This window comes from Gallus gallus, chromosome 20 (genome assembly GCF_016699485.2).
Source record: "Gallus gallus isolate bGalGal1 chromosome 20, bGalGal1.mat.broiler.GRCg7b, whole genome shotgun sequence".
NCBI lineage: Eukaryota > Metazoa > Chordata > Aves > Galliformes > Phasianidae > Gallus > Gallus gallus.
The window spans coordinates 4111807-4136604 of NC_052551.1; the positions used below are offsets into that span (position 1 = coordinate 4111807).

Genomic DNA, 24798 nt, shown 5'->3' on the forward strand with positions numbered 1-24798 from the left:
TCACCCCAGTGCTGGGCACCGCCATCCTGCCCACAGATCTCTGGTTTGCTTCAACGCAGAGCCACAGTCCCCAGCTTTGGTGCCGTGTCACCCCATCCACACGCACTCCTTCTGCCCCTCACTGCCCTGTGGGGAAGGGCTGCTCCGCACTGATGTCTCACCCTGGGAGCACACAGCTCAGCACGGAGTCATTGAGAGGGTGTTGATGTAACGTGATCGAGAACTTGACCTCCAGATTATTTGCTTAAACTTCTAAACACAGGGGGAGGAGAACACGCTCCAGTCGTGTGGGGCCAATGGAGAGATGCACTTCTGTTTGCCTGCAGCAGCTCCCTTGGTCCCTCAGCACACAGCATCCCGCCCAGCTCTGCTGGCATTATTAGCAGTAATAGTCAATGAGCTGTACCAGGAAGTGAGGAAGTGGGAGTAACAGAGATGTCAATTTTAGCACTTTGGGACAAAGGAAAATTAATGTTTGCCGAGCAAAAAGGATTTAAGAACCTAGCAGGGAAAGGGAGGAGAAGGAAAAACTGTAAGCCTTTATAGAAAGAACTATAGAAAATATTTAACAATGCTCCTCAAGGCTCGCCAAACAAGCAAAATGCAATTTCACCTGCTGGTTCACACGGATTTGACTTCTGGTTCATGATTATATAAAGAGCTTTGCAGCACAGGTTTTAAGCAGGGCTCAAAGGTAAGTGGATCCCTGTGCCTTTGTATTGTTCAGGAGAGGAATGTGGCTGTGCACTATTGACAGACAGATATTTGCAGCAGGTCAGGCCGGGCTGCTGAGGGATTGGGTCGCTATCAGCTCCTGATGCTGCCTTAAGGCAAATTGAGATTTTCACAGGAAAAAAAGAGAGGGGGAAGAAAATCATCCAACAACTGAACTAACCACCCACCATTGGGCAAGGCAGCACGAACCGCTCAGCTCTCCACCGTGCTTTGTAATGTCACTACAGCAATTAGATGGTCTGCTTGATTGGAGCGTCGCTAATTCTTGTAGAATAAGAGATTGGCCCAACCGTCCATGGCTTCCTCTGGGGGCCCTGGGGGTGACCTGGTGTGGGGACAGTCCTGGGGCTGCTGGCTGTGGAGTGGTGAGGAGGGAAGCTTTAGGATGGGGAAAAGGGCGTGCATGCTGTTGGGTCGTGTTAAGTAATGCATTTCACGTCATAAGGGTTTGATTTTGAGCACTGTAAGCAGTGTCGTGGGACTGATGGCTGCAGGGTGGGTCCAAGTGTGGTTGCCAGGTGGGTGTCGTTGGGCTCTCTCCTGCCCTGCAGAGCTGCTGGCAGCAAACCCACAGTGGTTGTGGGCTCCCTTTGCTTTGCTTGAAGGGATTCACTTTAGGTAAGAAGCATGCGCTTCTAGACAGAAAGACATGGGAGAGAAAGCTGCAAGTGTACGTAAACCAATGTTGTTGTAACTATCAAAAGGCTTAATAGTGATTCCCAGGCAATGTTTTCTGCCTTCCAGGAGAGGAGATGAAGGGAAGTGTCTCAGCAGCCCCGGCCTGCAGGGAATCAATGTCTGTACAGCAGTGAGCACTGCTGTAGCTTGGCTGGGGCTGGGTGCCAGGCAGGGACCTGCTGGGGGCTGTGGGATGGGGAGCAGTGCTGGGGCTGAGCGGGAGCACTCAGGCATGCTAGCAGCCCCAAGATGAGCCCTTTCCTTCATGGTTCTGCCAAGCCCAAGCCTGGCAGTGACTGCCTCAGTCCTGGGGATGCTGCCAAGGGCAAGGGACTGTTGTCTTGCATGAATGCACATGGAGGATGAAGCCGGAGAGGACACAAACAAACTATTCAAGTAATTTTTTTCTGCTGGGGATGGGATGTGGTGTGTGTGTCACGTTGACCTGTACAGACATGTCTGACTGTGGGCACTTTTGGTGGCAGTCACGCTGAGAGCAGCGCGTCCTGCTGTGGGTTTGAGGCCAGAGGTGCCCTGCTCTGACCTCAGGAGGAGGTGACAGGGCACTGAGTGTTAGCACCTCAAACTGCAGATCTGATTTGGTGCCCTCAGCGTGGTGCAGAGGGACCTCAGACTTGGAAAGGAGGGAAGGCGACAGATTCTCAAAGCAAGGAGGTGGAAAAGCACTGCCTGTCTTGCAGAGGGGTTAATGCTGCTGAGCCTTGGTTATTGTTACTGTGCAGTACTCCAGCACTTGTAGCCTTGAAGAGGAGTTCTCAGGGTTATTTATACATCCAGAGCAAACAGGTTTCCCGTGGCTCTGGCTTCATCGGGCTGAACTGGTCAGAGTGCACAAAGGCTGTGAGCCAAGGGGTGCAGACCTCTCAAGGGTCTTCATCTGAGCTCGTTCAGAACCAAGAGCTGCCTGCTCAGGTTGGTGAAAAGAACCAGGAGTTCTTCCACACCCCTCGCTACACTCCCTAAGTGACAGCAGCACACCTTACAGGTCCTGGTGCTCACAAGGAGGACCATGTTGCAGGGCTGGGAATCCCCTCCCCCGGCACCAGTGTTGCAGCACCACGCTGCTGTAGCCCAGGGTTTTTCTTGGAGTATGATTTAAGGCTTACTGAATACAAATCTGCATTTCTGACTTCACTGGTACCTTTCGGACCCTCCATGTGCCCCTGTCACCAGGACAGTACTTAGCTGTACTATTTTCTATGTGTGAGAGTCCTGAAATGCTGAGCAAAGGCTTCTGCAGAGGAGCTGGGTCACCCAATCTCCATACTTTGGAAGGTTTTGAGAGCATCTGTCCAAGATGGCAAGGCTGCATGTGGGGGTCCCTCGGCATGAGGACATGAACATCTGCTTCAAGCCCTGCAAGAACCCCTGGAGAGCAGAGCAACGCTGATGGCAGAGCGTCTGGTCAGATAGAGGGGATCACTGTGCAGAGTGGTGGGAGGGGGAGAAGCACCCAAACCTTTCTGAGCTCCCTCAAGGTAGAGAAGCTGCAGAGTAGGATTTCTCTTGAGTGTGGTGATATAAACATATTGTAACTCCTTGAGAAATGAAGTACACTCAGGTGAGGCACTGCAAATTCCCCTTTCTTTCATTCTCCTCCAGAATAATCCCTCTTAAAAGCCCTTAGGGAAGCTGTGGTTTGGCCGGGCTCTCAGGGGCTGGCAGCTGACCACTTGCCTTGGGGCTGTGCTCAGTGCTGCACGTCTGCAGTTCAGGCCTGCCAGCCTGCAGCAGTAACACAGCTGGGATCCTGCACTGGCAGCTCAGGGGGTGACATGGCTCTGAAAATGGGGCTTTTATCCCTTTGCCTGTTGGTGGCATTAAAAGAAAGAACTGGAATGCCAAGCAGTTATCAAAACTCAGAGGTTTTTCATGTGCTTTGTAATTCCCGATCCCAAGTCTTTTCGTATTCCCATAGTGCTGGCTTCCCTTCTGCCCTTGTGTTTTCCCAAGAGGTCGAGCAGTTTGGTAACTGCTTATCTCCTTGCTAACGAGTCAACACCTCCAGCACCCTCAGAATGACAGATGCTTCTGTGTTGCAGGTGCTTATGTAACGTGAGTGGAAAAGGCTCCGTTTTGATAAATGCATCCCTGGCGGTGTGAGTGCTCATCTGTGCAGTCACCTCTGTGGCAGCTGGGAAACTGCACGATGGGACCCCACTGCTGCCAGCAGAGCTGCTCCCTCAGGGAAGATGGGATGCAGTGTCAGTGAGCACTTGGAACGAAGCCCTTCCAGATCAGACAGCAATTGCTCTAAGGAGAACTAGACTAATAGGTTTGTCTCGGCAAAATGAGGTGCATGTGAGCAAAACCCACCTGTGTCAGAGCCACGAACTTGCTCTTCGTTCCTTTCCTCCTGCTATTTCTGCTCCTTGTGAAATCCATCCTTCTGCCTGAATGTGTCAGAAAGGCACTCTGCAGGAGAGCTGTGTCTGCTATCACCTCGCTGGTACAGCTGGAGACAGATGCTTAACAGGCACTCAAGCTCTCAGAGCAGGAAACTTCCCATTAATATTGATTAGAAACAATTTTTTTCTCATTGCAACTACTACAGCACGGTGTGTGTTGTCATTAGCGCTCCTTGTTACAGCTGTTTTGGGGTTTTGCTTACTCATTAGGATCTGATTGAAAGATGGTCTTTCCTTTCTTCTGTACATTAACAAACCCGGTTAAGCAGGGTGCATGTGGAAGCAGAGGTACTGTAACAGCCTGCAGTACTGGAGCCGTGTCCAGGCTGACTGCAATGGGAAAGGAGGTAACCTTCTGTGTTTGGTGAGAGCTCAGTGGAAGCACAAGAAGTCTGAGATGGTGCAGAACAAACCCTGAGCTGGTGGCAGGAGCGAGGTGTGCGTTCCAGCAGCCATCCACGGGCAGGCTTCCTGCTGCCTGTGCTGTGCCTGAGCAGCCACACTGCTGTCAGAGCACCTGAGCAGCTGGGACACCATTCGTAGGGAGAAGGAACTCCTGAACATGGAACGTGTGTTCAAACCCCAAAGATGCCATTCCTGTTTTGTCCCAGCTGTAGCTTCCCATGCTCGGGCCCTGATTCAAATCCTGCTAGAACAAATAGGGAGACTTTCATTAACTGCAGAAACCGGATCTGGCCCTAAAAGACTGACAAAGACTTGCGACACACCTGCTCCTGGGGAGGCTTTTATGCCTTCAGCTATCAAATGTGCGCTCTGCCGAGCAGCAGCATTAAAGTTGCATGGCCCGCCGGGATCTCTGTTTCCTGATGGCTGCGTTGCTGCCCGGCTCCAGCCCTGCCTGCTCCCCGTGCTCTGCTGCTCCAGAGAGGTGGGACCCCCATGCAGCCCCATCGGAGGGTCTGCAGCGCGTCTGCCAAAAGCCAGCGCTCGGGTTATGCTTCAGGAAACCTGCTTGCTTTTCTTCCTCTTCCCAGAGGTTCTGAGGCCAAGCTCAGATGGCATTCATTAAGCTATTGTATATGAAACAAACGTCGGGCACGCCCTTAAGCATCCCGCCTTGTCAAATACCTGAGTGCCACTGGGGATTTTATGGCTATGCACCGTGCACTCTGTGTACACAGCTTATCGGACAGTATTTGCTTATAGTGGGGAGAAGGCTCGCGGATGAGACCAATTATGAGGTCCAAGTGCAGTGCACTGAGATAGTTTAATAAATTGCTGATCAATAGATGTCTGGCAGGAGCAGGGAGGTGGTGAGGTCAGTACGTGACAGTTGGGTGGAAAGCGTCACAGCGAAGCTATGGGCAAAACCATACTGAGCACCCCTGTGCCACAGGGAGAATTATGGGCAGAATGATTTCTTCAAGGACAAAAGCCAAGAAATTCAAGCCCAGTGTCAGGGATAGCGACTTACTTCAGTGAGAGGAGGGAGTGGACGCAGCTGAAAAAGCTGTTTTATCTCAGAGCTGAGCCATCCCTCAGTAAACCCACCGCCTTGCTTTGACTAACGTGAGCTTTCTTCCCTAAAAACACACTGACCCTTGGGCTGCCCAGAGGCTCCTCCTGATTCAAAGCCCCCTTGGAACAGGAGGGTACTTTGGAGCTGTCATCTTAAGTTCCCTGCTAACAGCCTCTAATGTTAGCCCCATGAGGCTGTGCAGCACCGGAAGCCTTCCGTGCCTTTGCCTTGACTTTAAGCTGGATGTAGCCCTTAAAGCCTTTCTCCCAGGCACACAGACACAGGGTTAAACCAGCTTCCTTCTGACCTTCAAAATTTCCAGCCAGATGCAAAGTTTGCACCTTGAGACAATCTTCCTAATTAATCTTCCCACCCCGCTGTGCAGAAGGTAAGTAATAGGCATTAACTGCAGCCCGAGGATTGGAGGAGGGGAACAAGATGCAAAGCTGTTATAATGCAAAAGCTTTTCAGCCCTTGAACTGTGCTGGAAGAAGAGAGATCATCGTGGTGTTGTCCAGCTGGGCTTCCCCCAGAACTGCTCAGGTCAGTGCTTGCCCCACGCAGCTCTGCTCCTCAGACCCTGCAGGCTGTGGGTCTTTGCTATTTCATTCCTGCCAGGGTGTGAAACCTTCCATCACACTCACACAGGTCAGCCTGGCCCTGGCTCTGTGCTCTGGAGTTTACTCTTGGCCCGCTCCTGGCTTTTGTGCCTGCATCAGCCCTTCCTCTGGGGAAATGCTGGACGTTGGAAGTGTTGCCTTGGACTGGTGCAAAGTGTTTTACCTACAGAGAGCTGATCTTTGCGCCCACAGAACCAAGGAGAGACGGATGCAGGCAGACAACCTGTCCCTCTGTCCCTGCCTCAGTCTGTATTTCTGCTGTCACTTTCAGGTTTCCCTCAGTGCCCTCCTGCCTCCTCTCTCCTACTGATTTCCTTCCTCCAATTCTCCTTTTGCAGCCAAGCCCTGGCTGCTCCACGTCTCTCTCTGTAAGACACCAGGAGCCTTCCCATAGCACTGCAGAGGTTTGTGCTCAGCTGGGGTGGGTTTCAGCACAGACAGCAACTGCATGGGGCTTCTGGAGGCCTTTTCAGAACCTCTCACCATCAGCCTCACGTTGAGGTGACAGCGACCACAACCTGGAATAACACATCAAGAGACCTTGGAAGGTCGTGAAAAGAAAACTTTGCTAGGAAATTAAACCTGTGGTTGTGGAAACATAAAATAAAGGGGAGAGGGAACGCAGGGCAATGCCTTTGGATGGTGCACTGTGGGTCCCAGGGATTGGGGCTGCTCCCTGCTGTGACGAGCAGTTCCTGTGCGCGTATACAGCCATGCAGTGACAACAAACCCGTCAGCTCTGCGTGCACACGGAGCACAGGCTGGGTTTTACCATGCCCTCACTTCTACACTTCTGACCTCAGCACGGGGCTGGCAGCTCCTCCTGCATGTGCTGCAGGCTCTGCTCACTGCCCTCCGCCCGCTGCCGCAGCGCTGCAGCTTTCTGCCCAGCCTTTTTCCTCCAAAGGACTCGGTCGGATGCTGGCACCTGGTCTGCTCCCTGAGCAGCCTGCATGTCAGAAAAGCATGGGAGGAAAACCCTCTTCTCAGACCTTCCCGGCAAAGAGTGAACTCACCCAAGCAAAGAACTCAAGGGCCCAAGGCAGAACCAAAATCTTTGTAGTTTTTTTCTTTTTTTTTTTTTGGTTGCAAACATTAGATTACCCGACCCAGGGAGTTTGGATGGCATTAAAAAACAAACAGCTGCTTTTCTATTCTATCTCCAAACCTTTGTGTTGGCAACTGAACGGAGAGCTTAGATCTGCAGCGAGCAGTAGGGGCAGAGCCGCGTCCTCCCTCGGCCCTGCAGCTCCTCCACCTTCTCAGCTCCGGGCACTGTGAGGGCCTGCAGACACACTGCTGCCCTTCTCTTCCCGAGAGCAGTGCTCGCACCCCACTGCAGCACAGAAAGCAAATCTTTGTGTTTTCAGTCCTGTCAACTGTTCAGATGCGTTTCATCTCTCCGCACTGACTCACTGCGCTGGCCCGGAGCCAGTTTATTTCTACGACTCCCCCATCATTACCATACGTGCCTCAGAAAGCAGCTGTTCTTACAACACATTTCCAATAAACAAACTGAATTATGGGCTTCAGAATGTGATCCCGAGCCGCCCGGCTCTCCCGCAGCCCGGGGTTCAGCTGCCGGCATTGGAGCATCCCACACTCCTGAGCCTCGGGGCGGGTGGGGATCTCAGGGTGCTCCCAGAGCCACCGCTCACCTTCACCCTGCCTGAACGTTTTCCCATTCCTCCCATGCAGAACCACTGTGGATGCACTGAGGAGGAGGACGTAGCTGTAATTCCTTCTCATTAGCTTTGTTTTCCAGATGTTTGCATTTATAAATGCATCCATCAGACAAGTTTGTACGGTTAAGGCACTTCTCCGTGTGTCACTGGTGACTCATACAAGAGGTGATGGCTTTAAGTTGCACCAGGGGAAGTTCGGGTTGGCTATTAGGAAATATTTATTCACAGAAAGAGCAGTGCAGCAGTGGCACAGCTGGCCAGAGAGTGGGAGTCACCGTCCCTGGAGGTGTCCCAGAACTGTGGATTTGTGGCACTGAGGGATGTGGTCAGTGGGCATGGTGGGGTGGGCTGGGGTTGGATTGGGGATCATGGGGTCTTTCCAGCCCTCATGATTCTGTGAGTGTTGAAATGAAGCTCTGCCGGGCTGTAGTATGGGAGTTGTGAGATGCCATCAGATGGGACTCCCACCTTAAAGCACTTCCATGCTCTGGATGCTCCTCCACACCCCGGTACAGCTGCAGGGACACTGATTCATTACCTGTAAGCACTCAGCCCTCATTGCCCAGTTCAAAGGAGCGAGCCACATCCCCGTCCGAGGCTATGTGTTGCATTAGGACGTGGTAACACCGTAACACAGCCCACAGCTCGCCGATCAGAGCCATCTCCTGCTGCTGTCACCTGCAGCCGTGCAGAGGCTGCTGCCCAGAAGGAAATGGGGCCGACGGTGATTAATCCTCCAAACCTACCGAAACCCATTTTGCCCCGCAGAAGGCACCGGGGCCGGATCTGACGGCAGCGTGAAGCATCGGCCCTGCAGGGTGAATGCGGGCAGCACGGCGCTTGTTGGCTGCGCTCCCGGGGCACCAGCAAAGGCTCTGACCCGCCTCACTTTGTCTGCCTGGGAAAGGAGCAGCGTTTGTGCTCGGCATCTGTCAGTTTCAGTGCTTAGAAGCTCGACGTGAGCGCCGCATTGGAGTTTCTCCTTAAAAATACTGCTGTCTCCTGCATCGCTGTGACAAACAGGAACCGCTGCCACGCTCGGCTACTTCTGCTGACAAAAAAGGGGCGAAGCGGCTGCTAACCCGGATATCCTCCGCGGCCCTTCAAACTTCAGCAGCCGGGCTTTGCCCTTATCTCCAGCCGCTCTCGGCAGCCTCAGGAAGACGGAGGGACGGCTGCGTTCTCCTAGCAAAACCTGAAGACCCTTAGAAAAGCCCCGAGCGACTACAGCGTGTGACCCACCGACCCCCGCGCCGCATCTCCCCGGAATGCTGCGGGGCGGAGCGGGGAGGAGCGGCACAGCCCCGCACCTGCCGGGAAGGTCCGGCCCAGGGGCGGGTAGCGCTGCTCGCCCCGCTCCCCCCCGGCTCCCCCCATCCCCGCCCCGCCCCCGCGGCGCGGCCCCACCTCGGGGCGGAGCCGGAGCGGCGGAGCAGCGGAGAGCTCGGAGCGCGGCGCTGGGCCTCGGGAGCCGCCGCGGGTGAGTGCGGAGCGGAGCGGGGCTGGGGGAGGAGCGGGGGGAAAGGCTCTGCGCCGGGTGCCCCTCGGACCCCCGCCGGATCGGGGCTGCCCCCGCGGAGCGCGTTCGGGGGCGGTGCGGGACGGGCAGGGCCGGGGGTCCCCCCGGCTCCGGGGCTCCGCGAGCGGTGGCCGCAATCACGGCGCGGAGTTGGGGAAGTCGGCTGGCCGAGCGGGCTGGGATAGCGCGGCGCTGCTCCCCGCGGGGCTCCGCGTAATCCCTCGGCGAATTTGTCCGACCTTATCTTGGACACGGCTGGTGATGAAGGCGTAATTACCTCTATAAGGCAGTTTGCTCCCAGGGGAGACCCGTTTTGGTGTTTAATGTGCCTTCATACCGGGGGTCATCGTGCGGAACCCGAGAGGCTGAGGAGGTACATCTCGCCTTGGTTTGCTATTGGGTTTTGCTCGTTGCTTTGGGAATTCTCTCCCCTTTGGCATAATTTAGGTGTGGATGCAGTGTTCTCGAGGCACTGTAAATATAAACAGCCGTAATTGCTGGAGCGGCACCGGGGCGCTGGCTGTGGCTGTGGCTGTGGCTGTGAGTCCGGGGGGCTCCGGCAGCAGTGAGCATCGGTGGGTGTGATGTGCCAGGGATGCTCGGCTGACTCTGAGAAGAGGACGAGTTCTTGCTCAGATCTCTGCTTCATGATCGTGGAAAGATCTCTTTTGCACCAGGGCGACTCTGCTGGAGGAGAAGGATGTTTGTGAGTACGGTGTTGAAGAAAGTGGCCTCTCTCAAATAGCCGAGGGGAGCACAAAGCTGGGAAACAGCAGTCTGCGTTGGGGCCCTCCTGTGCTCCGTGAGGAGCAGCGCGGTGAGCAGCAGCTCGGTGGGCTGCCCTGGTGCTCACCTTGACCCGCACTGCCCTGCTGCTCCCTGCGGGCGGAGCAGAACGGGGCCCTCACCCCGAGCTGAGCTGTGTGGAGGGGCTGATGTTCGCTGTGCCGAACCTGAGAGCGAAGAGCTTCTTTGCACTTGTGCTGCCCTTGCTGAATCTCTGCGCTGAGAGTTGGAGCCAAAACTGTGCGTGATGCCGTAAATTCTCTACCTAGGTTATTTTTATGGGTTTTGCTTTGTGTCCTGAGATCTCTTGTGGGGTTAAAAAGCTTATTTTCTTTCTGCCTGGAAGACACCCGTGAGTATCTTATAGCCAAACCGAGGTTTGAAGTGTTGAACCTCGGATATCTGTGCTGGATGCTGAAATGCTGCTGCTGCTCCGTGACATCAGGGCGCGTGCCTGGGCTGCCTGCTCACAACAATGTCTTCTTGTTGGGTCTTTCCAGCTGGAAAACAGCCCTGTGTGAGTGTGCTGGTACCAATGGTACCGGCTCCCCATGCCCCCACATCGCTTCTGCAGCTACTTTGTTGGGACCTCGTTTTCCCTCGGTTTAATAATTTATAAGTGCCTGTTGCCTCCAGGCACTTTTCATCCAGTAAGAAGAAAAACATCAACCAGTGTTTACTGGAATACCCGTTGCAGAGTCTGAGGCTGACAAAGAATGGAGCCTTTGTGGACAGAGGGGTGTCATGTTTTTATCTTATGTAAAAGAGTGAAGGAGCAGAATTTGTCTGAAAGGTCTCTGCGATGTCCTTCCCTTCTTATCCCCATCCTGAAAAGTGTTTCCTCATCTCTTGAGGCGAAGGGGAGTTTAGCAGTGACCTTCCTTAATCTGATGTTGGGTGTGAGTCTCCTTTGCTTTTATCTGTGTGTGGTTCGGGTTTGGAAGCTCTCCTGTATTTGGTGGTTGTGAATGAAGGTAGGAGATGGTGGGCCTACATCTGCGCAGGGTTCGTTTCCTTGGCTGGAGAGAGGTCAGCCTTTCTGTGGGCAGTGAATTGCCCTCTGCCATGCGGCAGCCATGGGGAAGGTTGGCTGTCTCCTTTGAAACTGCTCAGAGGTGATTCAGTGAGCAGCCATATCCCGGCTCGTTGCCCTAAGGAGCAGATCTTGCCAAATATCAAACCAGTTCCCTGCGTTCTTTGTGCAGAAGCCCTCTCCTGCCCCAGCTGCTGGTTTCAGTTCTTCGGATTTTTGTTGTGGCACTGAAAATGGAGCGTGGTTGACTCTTTAGGTGAGCTGTAGCTGAGGGTATGAGCTGGAAGCGCTACAGTCCTCTGCCCCATCCAGGTGATGTGGTGCAGCGGGAGGATGTGACCTTGTGCTGAGCGTGGCAGCGTTCAGGAGCACCGCGTTGCCCTAAGAGCTGCAGGTGTGAGCGGGGATGTGTGAGCGGGGTCAGCCGCTCGCTGTGTGCTGCTGCTTGAGTTACAGCACCTCTGCGGGCAGCCCTGCCAGCTGGCTCTTCCTTCAGGGATGTTTAAAGAGGCTTATCGCAATCTTACTAGAAATCTGTCTTCTTCTGTTAATCTTCAGTCTCCTCATCTCCTCTCCACGTGCTCCTATCTCATTCATCTCGACAGCGCCCTTCTGCCGGCTGCTGCACATCCATGCTGGTTCACTGCCGTGCTCCTGCTTGGGCTGTGCTGCTTTGCACACTGCTGCTCCTTGCTCTCCAACGTACTGTTTGCTTCGTGTGGGTATATGTATGTATGTGTGTGTGTATGTAGAGAGGGAGATCTGTATCTACTTGGATATCTGTCTCTATAGCTATCTATGGAGATATAATCTATGTATCTATGCAGACATATGACTAATATAGCATATATTAAAATAAGTATAAATAAAGCCTAATAATAAATACATGCAAATAATTGTAGATATAGTTTTGTATTATTTTTAAGGTGATGCTGGTGCTTTTGTGGCTGGGGTGAAGGTGGGCAGCCTGATGTCTGCTCTTGTGTTGGGTCTTGCTTGGCTGCACAGTGCCAGGCATAGTGTGAGCCTGAGCTCAGCAGGAGCCCTTGGCAGCCCTCCTTGCTGGGGCACGTCCTGCTTCTTGGGGTGGTGCATTTCTTCCTGCTGGACCTTCTTGCAAATCTCCCAGCGGTGTGTAAATAGAGTGGCTGGCAGAGCCATGCAGACGCCTAGAAGAACGAATAGCTCCAGGAACGCTGAGCCTCGATACCCATACAAAGCAAACACGTATATCAGTTGATGTGATTAGGTGAGCTGCAGGGTTGCTTGCTCTGGTGGCCTGGGTAACAAGTTCACGGCCTTTGACAAAGGCTCTGTGGCCATCCCTGCTCACAGAGACTGCCCTGAATCCTACAGCCAGGAGTGGTGCCCCTGCCTTTCCTTGCCCTTCCTCCCACACGGCGTGCTGGTGCTGCCTTGGAATATTGCTAGCTGGAGGGAAAGAGATAATGGGTTTTTTTTTCCAGAATAGTCAGCTGATGGAATCCCATGGGAAGGGGTTGCCAAGCAGGAGGCAGGTGGGTGGGCATTCCAGCTCCATGTCTTTCTGTAATTCAGTGGGAGAGGGCTGAAACACGAAGTGTGCTTGTTGGGTACTCTTTTCTGTTTGCATTTGAAAGAGCTTGATAGGCTGTGATTAATGAGGCTAAACAGAACTTTGATAAGTGGTAAACTCCAATGAACCTGAAACAGAAATGGCTTTATAAGGTGGCTTTGCTTCCATGCGAGGCACACATTGTGGGTTTCTTACAGCGCTGTTTGGTTTGGAGCTGGCAGTGTGTAGCATGGGCTGTTCTCCTCTTGTACAGCGGGAGGAGAAGCTGAAGGATGTCCATATGGCTGCTATAGGGCCGGCCGCTGTGCAGCAGCTCCTGTCTCTGTGCAGACCCTCCTGCTTTCTTTCCTGCTCTAGGTTAATGTTCCCAAATTTGGGTCGTCAGATCTGCATCCTGGAGCCCCGCATGTCCCCATATCCAGGCTCTAATTAAGGATGCTCTAAAAGCGGTGGGCTGGCTACCATGGCCTTGCAGTTCGGAACCATTGGCCTAATCTATTTTTAAAGGGAATTAAACTAGAAAAAGGCAGTGTCACTCTAGAGTAAGGAGTCACCTGGGGAGGTAACCCAGAATAGTTGTTCTGCTTTGACTTTGCACCCTGTCTCATTTCACAAAGAGTTTTCTTGCCATGTATATGGACGCTTTGTAAGCACAGAATACAGGGCATGCTTTAAGCAGCCTATGGCAAATATCTTATTGTTCTTGAGCTGTTCCCTGCGTTGCCTCCTGGCCGCTCGCTCTCTAACACAGGCATCCTTTTCCCTAATAAATCTGCCCTGTTTCTTGCTGCCCCCTGCAGAGATCTGCTCTCCCTCTCTGCAGCACAGCACACACAGCATCAGGTGCCCACGTCCAGCGGATAACCTGAGCTGCACGCTGGGGCTGGGTGTAAATTATTAGCAATGCCAGACTGGCTTGCTGTGCTCAGCTCGCGTTGGCCGGGAGGAGCGGGGATCTTTGCGTGGTGTTTTGAGTTGCGCTGAGACGCTCTGCTGTTACGCTGCTCCTTTGGATTTGTCAAGCTCAAGTTAAACGTATATAATTTTAACATCTCATGATTCTTTGGGGGCTGACTCATGTTTTTTTGGCCTGGATGAATCATAGCTCTTGAACTCCATTGCTAAATTCATTATGCAACAATTATAGGGTTGGAAATGCCACCCTAAGTGCACACAAACAAGCTGGCAGCAATTTTCCCCTCCTTTTTTCTCACCCCGTGTTGCCAAGAGATCTCCCTCGTGAGTTTGCTCATTAGCTCTTAGTGCTGTGCTGCAGGTGAGGGGCTGCTCAGCACCCTGCATCACAGCGCTTTGCCCTTGGGCTGGAAAGTCCATCATTTCTGGAGGGAAGAGAGAGGTCAGCCAGGAGGGGAGGCTGGAGGTGCACAGCTCTGCTCATCCCTGCTGGTTGCCTTCCTGTTGTTGCAGATGCTATGTGCAACACTGTGGTGTAGTGATGGCACCTCTAATGGTCTGTATGGGGAAACCCCAAGGATGAGGCGTTGCTTTGCAGCAGTTCCACGTAGCAATATGGGCTGCTGGCAGCATCACACAGGTGTGAACTGTGTGTATCTCCTGGCTGAGTAGCTCAGAGGTCAAATAGCTGTCAGAGAAGAAGCACGAAGGACGATGTGTGCCCCATACAGCCTGAGAAGCCACCATCGTTTTGTCTACTATCTAGTACTAAGCTGAGATTTGTACAGGGCTTGGCTTTTTGTTACTGAGGTTTTGAGCAAATGTTGTTCTGGTACATAGAAATAAGAGGGGCTTTGTACCCAGCGGGCTTTGCTTGCTGACTTTTTTAACTCACTGAGGCAGCTGGTGGGCGCCGTGCTGTAGATGTCTCTGGGATACAGAAGGACCATCTCCACCATCAGGAGGATCAGATTTCTGTCTTTAGAACAATCCTGTGCCTGAGTTTGACATTCCCTGTTGGAAGATGAATTTCTCTGCCATCCAAATAAAACCACTTCTCAGAGCAGAGCGTTCCGCTGAGGGGGGGATGAAATGGCAGGGTGGGTGTTTGGGAAACTGCAGAAAATCTCCCTTGAGCAGCAGTTCTTCCCAGCAGAGGTCTGGGCCTTCCATCTCAGTATTTTGGGGAAGTCTTTCTCCCCTTATGAAGTCTGTGTGTCTGCACATGAGAGCATAGCCGTGCATTGAGCATGTGAAAAGACTCTCCGGGAACACGGTCGTGGCACTGAACTTGCTGGAGTTCAGGAAGCATCTGGACAACGCTCTTAGATCTGTAGTCTGAGGTTTTCGGGGGGTCCTCTGTGGAGCCAGCAGTTGGACTCGATGATCCTTTTGGGTCCCTTCCAACTTGTGATATTCTATGATTGAGCCTTGTGCTCGTGGACAGACGAGGAGAGGGACCCACGAGCAGCGAGCCCCAATGTTTGTAACTACAGAAGTGGCAGAAGCAAAGTAACAGCAACACCAATGAGGATGAGGCAGTTCTGGTACAGTGATGGCAGTCAACTCAATGTAAAGTATCCTAAGTCATGTTTGCAGAGTAATAAATGATAAACATTTGATGAAACTTTGCGTAAGAGCAACCATATTGTCAGTGCAACAAGTCGAGCCAATGTGCCATCTCTGGCTGTGGCCAAGAGTAGATGCAGAAAACATGAAAAGTAGGGCATGTATGGTGACGTGCGGGTTGATAACTGTGCCTAAAAATAAGGTACTTTAGAAACATAAAATCTGCCTCGCAAGCAAGGCGGGTGTTTGATTGAAGACTGAAGCTGGTGATGCTGGCGCTGCAGAAGGCTGTGTATTGTTTAAATCTGATGGTTTGCATCTGAGATGAGACAAAATGAGCGGTGGGAGGTGGGAGGCAGTGGTGGGGCTGTTGGGGGAGATGCTTTCCCTTGGCCAAGGCCAGCAGCGTCCTGCTTCTCATGCAGGGCTGATGCTGGTCTGCGTGCCAAGGAGCCCTCGTCCCCTGGAAGTGTTTTGGGGCAGCTTTCTGAAAGATGCACAGAAATACTCCCATGGGCTTCAAGAGGACTGTTGCCCAGCGGTGATAGTATCAGCTGGTGCTGATCCTCACTGCTATTATTGTGCATGGGCTGATACCTATAGCTGCTGTACATTACTGCAGTGACGGCTGACTGTGCTGTGGGCATTGGGTTGGCAGCCTCAGGCCCTCTCCTTGTCCCATCCTGGGGTAGAAGTGGACAAGGGTCTGAAATTTTTGGCATGGAGGAACAGTGGGCACGTGGCTTAGTAATGGAACAAATAGGTCATCGTGGAGTTCACTAGGGCATAAGGGCAGTGCCGTAGGCCAACAACTCAGATGCATGAGCCGTATGGAGCAACATTTTGTGCACTGTAGTGTGGATAGATTGTTTTTCCCCAAGTTTCTTTCCCAGCACAACCTGCAGGCTCCAGGTGGTGGGCAGCCCCTGGCCCCAGTAAACAGGAGATGTACGGGCTCCTCTGTGTTGTGTGGTTCAGATCTCTTGAGGGTCATTGGAGCGGTTACAGATGAGCTCAATAATGTCAGTCAGCATTAGAGCTGAAGGCATTTGGTTAACAATAATTAAATGCTAGTGCTATTTGGAAGGAATGAATCAGATTGTGGGGAAGAGCATCTTCTCCTACGTCTCCCGCAGAATCAATAGTCCTCCTGGCAGGTGTGTAACAGGCACCTTCAGCTCCCATCAGTCACATCCATGCCAATCACGGAGCAGCTGGAAGCACTGCATCACCCTGGCACTGCTCTGTTCCCACGGCGTGCTGCTGTCATCGCCCATGCACGGGGTGCCATCCATCCTGCAGCTGGGGATGCTGATGTGCAGAGAGCACTTCCCTCTTGCTGAAAGCTCCCAGGGCTACGTGGCTGCGGGCAGCGAGGAGCTGCAATTGGAAAATCCATTCCCTTATCTGACCCGGTGCTGTGCCCCAGAAGGGCAGTTCCCTCTGTTGTGTGTTTTTTTTTTTTTTTTTCCATGTGCCAAAATGTATGCAAGTGGCTTTAAACAATAAAAGGACTTTGGTCAAAAAGCACAGCATGCAGGCAAACAGCACTCCGTATCTTACAGGAAGGGTGTGGGCTTCTGCAGTGGTGCTTTTGAGGTCCTGATGGAAATTAGCTTTAGGTTTTTTTTATTCACGTCTTATTCCAAAGCCTGATTTGAGGGCACTTGCTGCTTTCAGGCTCAAAATCTTGCAAATTTGTAGCGTGTGATGTCAGCAAGGAGGATCCGGGTGTGCAGGTCTGCGTGCATCCTCCGGTTTCAGGGCTGGTACGAAGCGGAAGCTTTACCCAGGAAAACAAATGGGAGGTGGTGATACTGCTGTCACTGATGGGTCGGGCTGCTCCCCGCATTGCAACCCTCTCACATATCACGAACTGTGGAAAAATAAATGGGGAGTCGAATGGGAGACTTATGCCCTCAATTAATTTCTGTTCCATGTAATCAGCGCTGCTGCGTGCTTTTCCTTCCCTGCCAGCTGCCTGGCGCAGGGCTGGGTCTGCCTCGTGCGAGGGCAGCTGGGATTGGATTGGTGTTTGCACAGAAGTCCCGCTCTGATCTTCCTTTCTCTGCCTGGGGGCAGGGATCCCGCTGCTCCTCTGATGCTGGAGATAAATTTTGCTAGCAGATACTCTTCTCTGGGAGAGCAAAGGGGAGCGGGGAGCAGTGTGTGTAATGCATTCCTGAAGGAGTACAATTTCCTCGTCTCTGGGCATCATCTCCTCTGGGGCTGTGAGGTGCTGCCCTTGCTCGGCTGCAGGCAGAAGGGCTTTGCTCGTGGCTCAAAGCACGCAGCCCTAATCAGGGAAGACAAATCGATGCAATTAGTGCGTGGTCCCTGAAGATTTGCAGGCTATTGAACAGTTTTCTGTATTACACAAGGCTTGTTTGGTGTGTGCTTTGAAACCAAGCCCTTGGACTTAGTTCTGATTTGAGCTGGATTCAAACTCCCGGCTCAGTTCTTCATGTTCCGGCTGGTTGACGTGTCCCTGTCCCTGCTCCAAGCTGGTGGCTGGAGCCTGGGGTGACCTGAGAGCAAAAGGCACAACTGGGATTTCATACTGCAGGGCCAGCGGGGGCTGCTCCAGCTGCAGCCTTGAGAGCACTGCATGGACCAGAGCAGAAGCTCTGCAGAGCAGCTCTGGCTTCCTGTAGGAGCTTAATGGCCACCACGGGTACATCTGGGGACCGTGGCCGGCTTGTTTCGCCTGCTGCTGAGGAGCAATGTGTCCCCCTGCAGCCTTGGGCAGGGAAGGCTGCTTGGCACACAGGGCCTTTCTGAAGGAAGCGCAGAAAATAAGCCTGTGTCGGAGTACTGCTGGGAAGAAGAATGTATATTGAGCTGGGTTGGGTGTTCACAGGAAATATATGGTGAAAATATTGAGGGGGTCTCTTCAAACAAGCGCCAGTGTTATTAAGGGTGGAACAGTTGGGAGGAGAAGAGAACGAGCCGCTTACATTTTTCAGTTACCAGCATCAGCTCCAAAGGAGATCTTTGGACTCGCTGTTTCACTCCTTTCCTCCTTACTCGTATTTCATTCCCTCTGCTCGGAAGGAGCGTGCTGAGGAGAGAGAGATTATCTGCAGCCAGAGATAAAGCGCCCAAAGCGAAATGTTTTTAATTCCCTGGAGCAGAATTGAGCTTTACGTTTGGAGCTTCCTGTTCAGCGAGGAATTGGAACTTACGTTGATTCACCTTCACTGCCACATTCAGCTCCGCGTCGAGCGGCAGCGGAACTTCCCTTGTTGCAAACAGGTAGAATAGTATCCGCGCTTCAAGAAGGTAAGTGGGGCACGGATTAAGTTACTCACTTTGCATACAAGGAACCTGTGGGAAAGCCGAGAATCTCTCCTGAAACTCCCCGTTTCTGAGGAGATCTCGCCCAGAGGCCGCGTGCGCCCTCTCTTCCTCACTGGGCCATTGGGGCAGCCTGGAGGAGTTGTGCCCCCTGAGGGCTCTTGGCTGAAATCCTGTTATGTTTTTCAAATAGCATTTCTCACCACTTTGATTTTCCTTTCGTTTGCTCACGCTGGATGTGCGCTGCTTCAAATGCTGTAGATGCTGAGTGAGGAAGGGAGCAGTTTGCTTCTGAGATAGCGGCGAAATTAAGTCACGCAGCAGTGATTTTCATCGTTCTCAGTGCTCTGTGTGGTTACCCTGCAGGTGCTGTGGGCTCACAGCAGGGTGCGGGGGGAGCTGCGTGGTGCCTGCGAGAAAAATTAGCCATCAGAAGCCATAAACGGATTGAGATGATCAAAGCCCCATCCCGCCTGGCCTTGAGCACCTCCAGGGATGGAGCATCCATAACTTCTCTGCCTCTGCCTTTCCACCTGAGTCACTGTGTGGAGATCCAGCCAGGGTGAGGGCGCAGCCTGCCTGGCGAGGTGTGATATTGGAGAATTGCACATTTCAGTTGCAAATAGAGAGCAAACCCTTGTGAGGCTGGGAAGCTGCATTGCAGCCTTTCACCGCAGGCTTTCTGGCATCCTTCTCCCCCGTGGTTTGTAGGAAATATGACTTTCTTGTGGCATTGCAGGGGGAAGCAAGTGTTTGGGGCTGGGATTCCTTGGAGGTGCCGTGCATCTCCATGCTAGCTGTGGGCAGTTTGAACTCCCCATCTAGTGCCTGGCCTCTGATGTCAGGTCTTCTGTCCTGGGCAGACCCAGCAGCTGAGTCCCCTGCTACGGGTGTGTGAGATTGCAGTGGTTTGGGCAGTATTTCTGGGCACAGTATCCTTGTTAGTGATGCTCTGATGAACCATTTGCCCAAAACATGGGAGGTGAGACATGCTGTGCTCTGATAAAGCAACAAACCGCAGTTCTGGGCTCTTGGTCATCATAAGACCCTCTTGTCTTGATGTATCCTATGCTTATTTTAAAAAGCAACAAACAAAAACTTGTGATCCCTGGTCCTTCAGTCCATCACCCTGCGTTCTTGGTGGCTTTCTGGCATCTCTCTGGTTGTCTCTGTATGTGTTGGCAAATGATGAAAAACTGCTCTACTTTCTCCAGATCGTGTGGAGAACCTCACCGGTCACCCAAGCTGTGATGCAGAATACACCTTGTATTGATGAGCAGGGAGAGTGCCAGGGGTGGTGCATGGAGAAGGAGCCTGTGAGTTCTTCACTGGTGCTCATTGTTGGAGGATGGGTTGTGATGGGCTGGCCACCATAACAGCACAGCTGAGCCTGAGTCCTGTTGGGAAGGTGAAGGGGACGTTCCTCTCCTTGCAGGAGTTGATGCACACAAAGTAAATAATTGGGCAGCTGCAGGCTGCTTATGTGCTCAGGTCCCCGCTATAGGCTTTTGTGCTTGGTTTCCAATTCCAGCTGAGAGAAGATTAACTTGAGGTGGGGAGGAGAGGGCTATTTCTGTCGCTTTTCATGCCTCTGACTTGTCTTTATGCTGTGAATGCAGATGTTTCGTCCAGTCCTGGGCCCAGTCCTGCAGGTGTCTTCCCTCAAATAATCCAGTGAATAACAGCGATCATTTCCACATCAGCAGAGGCTGCTCTTGTACATTTTGCCTTTACTTGAAAGGTGCTCAGCTTAAAGGAATTCTTTGGCTGCCAACCTACTGCCTTGTGTCCTGTTCAAAGATTGCTCTGCCAGAGTTTGTGTGTTTACATTTATCTTAAAAAAAATAATAATGAAGTGGAATAAAAATTAAGTCGCTTGATGACACTTACATGAAGGGCTCTTGCAAGTGTGTGCGCTCTGCTGGTGTCATGCTGTGCTTTAAGCAGCTCCTTGAGGAGATGTGGCAGAGGATTTGCAGGTCTTAGCTCTGCCTTGTCTGTCACCAGCAGTGGGGCAGCTTTCACGGACCCAGCCTCATCCTCAGTGGCGCTGCAACCACGTGTCTGCATGTTGAATGCTTGGTAGGATGGACTGGGGGGCCACCCTGGAACAGGAGAACAAGTGCACTCTGTTTATCTCTTTGCAGGGCGTAAATACCAGCCAGTGTATCTGATGTGGGAAAATGTTTGTATACAGGAGGCGAAGGCAAGTTGGTGGTGCAGTGCACATGGGTTGACAGCTGAAATCAGAGCGACAGAATCATACAATGGTTGGGTTATAAGGTGCCTTAAATCATCCAGTCCCACTTCCTGTGGTTGCCAGTTTGCCCCCCAGCTCAGGCTGCCCAGGGCTCAGCCATGGCCTCGAGCACCTTGAGGGATGGGGCACCCACAGCTCTGGGCAGCAGTGCCAGGTACTCACCTCCCTCTGAGTGAAGAATTTCTTCTTAATGCCTAACCTAAATATCCCCACTTCTGGCTTAAAGCCATTCCCCTTGTCCTGTCACTGTCTGTCCATGCAAAACGCCAGTTCCCTTCCTTCTTACAAGCTCTCTTCAAGGGAGAATCAGGGTCTTTTGTAGTGCAAGCGAGACCAATGCCTAAAATAGTCCTCCTGAACTTAGTGAGATGCGTCTTGTATGCAAGTGAGCTACGCTGTACAGGATGTGCTAACTTCTTTTTTTTTTGTGGCTTGTTTGCCCCTGTTTGCATGCCCATTGCAGGCACCACTTTCTGACACTGCTGGAGCAGGTCCTTCCTGTGGCTGTGATACAGCAGTGTGTGTTTCACCTCCTCCTGGCCCTGGCATGGCTGTGCTTGCTGCCCCACATCTCGCAGGATGTGCTCTTCTGAGCTGCTGAGCTCATGGAAACAGCATGCAACAAAATGCTGTCTTTTTGGTTTTTTTTTTTTTTCCTTTTTCTTTAAATAAAACAGAAACCAAAATGCACTGCCTTGAAAACCACAGCCACCCACACAGCCAGGTTCTGTGTCGCTTTGCAGGTAAACAAGTGCTTGGACCTGTAACTTTGCTGTAATTAGGCTGTCCTGTGTGTGTGATGAGATGTCAGCATACCACTTTTTTGGCACAGCAAAGGAACAAGGTCACTGAAAACCAGTGATGGAGCTGAGGTGTTTGTGAGGCTTTTGGGGATCTTTCAGATTTAAAGAGGGGAGATTTAAGTTGGATATAAGGAAAATGTCTTCTATGGTGAAGGTGGTGAGGCACTGGCACAGGTTGCCCAGCAGGTGGTGGATACTCCATCCCTGGAGACACCCAAGACCAGGATGGACCGGGCTCTGAGCAGCCTATCTGGCTGTGGATGTCCCTGTTCATTGCAGGGGAGTTGGACCAGATGAGCTTTAAAATTCCCTTCCAACTCTAAGGATTCTATGATTCTGTCTGTGGAGGGTGCTCGAGGCCCTGTGCCTAAGTCTGGAAGCCAAGCTATGTATCCCTCAGGAAGTCCTTCCTGGGAACCTCTCTGCTCCTTTAGAGGTTGGCTGGGTGGTTGGAGGCCTGGCTGGTTCTTGGTGCTGAAGTGGCCTCAATGCTGGTGGGAGCAGCAGATACCTCCTGGTGTTCATCCCCCTTTTGCCATTTTGTTCATTCCCCTCTGTGGGCAGCTCATCTCTCCCTGTTTTTGCTGTTGTGAAAGCAGGAAAGCTGAAACGTGGGTAAGCAGAGCAAGCCACGCTTCTCCTTGCCTCGTAACTCGGTGTCCTGCTGCACCTCCCTAATTCGGTCTGCAAGGAGAGCTGCCAGCTTTTCTTAGGTAATCAGAGAAACATAGAGGCATAGTTTACATGCTTCCAAAAACCTGCAGAATTAAGCCATCATTTCTACTTCAGGTGTCTTTTGGGGGTGTATTTATTCATCTTTCAGCAAACAATGGTGGAAGCGGGCTGGGAAAGGCGCTGGGTGGGAGTGCCGATGCGCTATGCCGAGAGGCATTTCCTGCCCTTATCTCTGCCACTCGGGGTATTGTCAGCGGGCTTCAGATCTGCAGCCCGTGTTACTGCAGCGGAGATCGCCAAGAGAGATACCTGCAGGAACGCCCACGTGGGCCAGAGCTGGGTTCATGGGGGGTGGGAAGAGCTTCCCAGCAAGGTGCTGTGCTTGAGAAGGGTGTCAGTCTCCAAATAAAGGGTTTCTGGGAAGAGGGTTGCATTGATGCCCATTCTGTGGAGGGCATCTTGGGCAACTCCTTGGATTGCCGTGTAGGATCCCTCTTATGAAAAACTTTGCAAGGTTTTGGGTTTGTACCAGCATGGAGCTGAAACATTATTATTACTATTATTATTGTTAATTTAGTTTTGCAATCTTGAGTCCTCATGGGACATAAACAATTTTATTTTTGTTCACGTCTATTCTGAAACTCTCAAAATAAGGTTTGTGAGGACCACTGAAGCTGCCCTTGGCCTTCTGTTGGCCCTTTGCTGGATGAAGCGACCTGCCTGTGTGCTCTGGCTGAGTTTGTTTGTTTTCAGTTTTCAAACCAATTACCTCGGAGGAAGTGGCATGGCTTGCTGTCAGAGCCGAGGTATTTATAGGTGAGGTCAGACACCGGTGGAAAGTCTGTGGCAATATTTGAAAGGACTGGATGTCTCTGCCTTGTGCAATTCACTGGGATGCAGTGGATGTGTTGCATGGTTCCTACATCTCTCAGCAGCTCCTTGGAGCTCTGATATTGTATGTGGTTATTTGTAGCTTGCTTTGATTTGGCGTGGTGCACATTCAGTGGGTCTATTTGGAATGGACTTGTTCAGTTCACTTGTGGTACTGACTTTATTTCATGTGCATCTTTCCCCGTTGGGCTGAGCCATAAATCTGGGGCATGCTTCCTTCTGCTATGCAGCAGATGATGGTGGCTGCTCATGGGCCTCCCAGCTCACTGCATTGGGTGCTGCTGCTCGGTGATCTCTGGTGTTATGGTTGCATCACAAATCCAGGTCTGCACTGTAACTGTGCTCGTTGCTGTGAGCATGGAGGCTGTAGAGCAGAAATAGAATGGGCTACAGTGCTGTGGAGAAAATGTCTGGGGGAAAAAAAATGAAATGAACACAAACCCCCATGTTTTTAAGTAGCTGAGGTGGTTAAAGTGTAGGTAATACCTCCCTGGGAGCCACATCCTGTCTGCCCTTGGCTAAGACTTGAGTAAGAGGGGGCCAATGGGGTACAAGCAGTGCTTGTGGCAGATAGAAACCTGCCTGGGGATGTGTCTCTCCAGAGTTGTCTAGGGAATGATGTCTGTGAAACGCTATGCTTTGTTCTGCTCATAAAGGAGGGCTACCTTGAACTTCAGTTGTGAATGTACTTTATGTTAGAACTGCTACTTAGTCAAGAAGTTTTTGCTTGGGTATTTGAAATGGGTGAGAGGTGGAATCACAAAAGCCAGAGAGAAGAAACAAGTGATGAAAATGCAATGAAATGAACCTTCTTTTGAGATGGTAGGTGGTGCCTGTTGAGTTTTCCAGTGGACTGATCTTAATCATTTGTCTGCGTGGAACAGTGAGAGTGGATCCCTCATACTTACCTCTCATTTCAGGCTTCCACCATCTTCTCATCAGACTGCGATGGGCCCTTCCCAGCCTGGCCCCAAGATGCTGGTATAGCACCAGGCAGCCGTGATCCCGAGGACCTGTGGTAGGACACCATTTCCAGCTGGGACGTCCTTTGGCCCCTCTCTCCTGGCAGAAGCAATGGATGCCCACGTGGACCTCCTGACAGAGCTGCAGCTGCTGGACAAGGTGCCCACGCTGGAGAGGCTGCGGGCAGCCCAGAAGCGGAGGGCTCAGCAGCTGAAGAAATGGGCGCAGTATGAGAAGGAGATGCAGCACAAAAAGCGGAAGCATGAAAAGAAGAGAAATGCTGTTAACCGGAAGAAAGTGTCTTTTGAAGCCAGTGTTGCTCTGCTGGAGGCTTCCCTGAGGAACGACCTGGAGGAAGGTAGGGAGCTTACATCTGGCAGTTCATTTGTTTGGCTACCTGTGACGTCCATGTAGCTCCTCAGTGTGAATCTGTGTTGACATCCATGGACTGCCCTTGGCGTGGTGTTGGTCTCTAGAGTGTTGCTATCTCTGGCATAGCTATGGGTTGAGGCATTCAAAGCACTGTAAGACACCAACATTACCTAGAATGACACCAGGAGTGGGTGCACAGTGACAGGATGGGGCAGGAGTTGTAACCGAGATCTGGGAAAAAGAAGGCAGCTTTCATCTCTTTCTTTTTCACCATTTCCATTTACAGAAGGTGAGAAATGCTTCTTTGCCTTCTGGATGTGCCAATTTTAGAGGCTTTTCTGAAGTCTGTCATGGGGATTTACATGTCAGTGTAAATCTTTTCAGTTTCCCTGCTTGAGGGATTGATTGAGAGCTACATGGGTGTATAGATTTTTTTTTTCCCTATTTAATGTAATGAAAATCATTTCTTTGCTTAACGCTTCTCATGGAAGAGAAAGTTCCAGATTTTTCAGGAATTGGTTTGATGGCATCAT

General features: G+C 51.8%; 1 protein-coding gene across 6 annotated transcripts in view; it reads left to right on the forward strand.

The window, feature by feature from the left end:
* Positions 1–238: 238 nt before the first annotated feature.
* PPP1R16B (protein phosphatase 1 regulatory subunit 16B) overlaps positions 239–24798 on the forward strand; it is a 58180-nt gene continuing 33620 nt past the window's right edge. The window contains exons 1-2 of one of the 6 annotated variants that reach the window (XM_046902824.1): positions 239–694; positions 23851–24251. In XM_046902824.1, coding sequence (XP_046758780.1) covers positions 24005–24251 — 247 coding nt within the window. In that variant the 5' untranslated portion in view covers positions 239–694; positions 23851–24004. Of the gene's footprint in view, positions 695–8711; positions 9520–14933; positions 18287–23324; positions 23753–23850; positions 24252–24798 lie in introns of those variants that run through there. The other 5 variants (NM_001030851.2, XM_046902823.1, XM_015296355.4 and 2 more) reach the window with 5 other exon arrangements.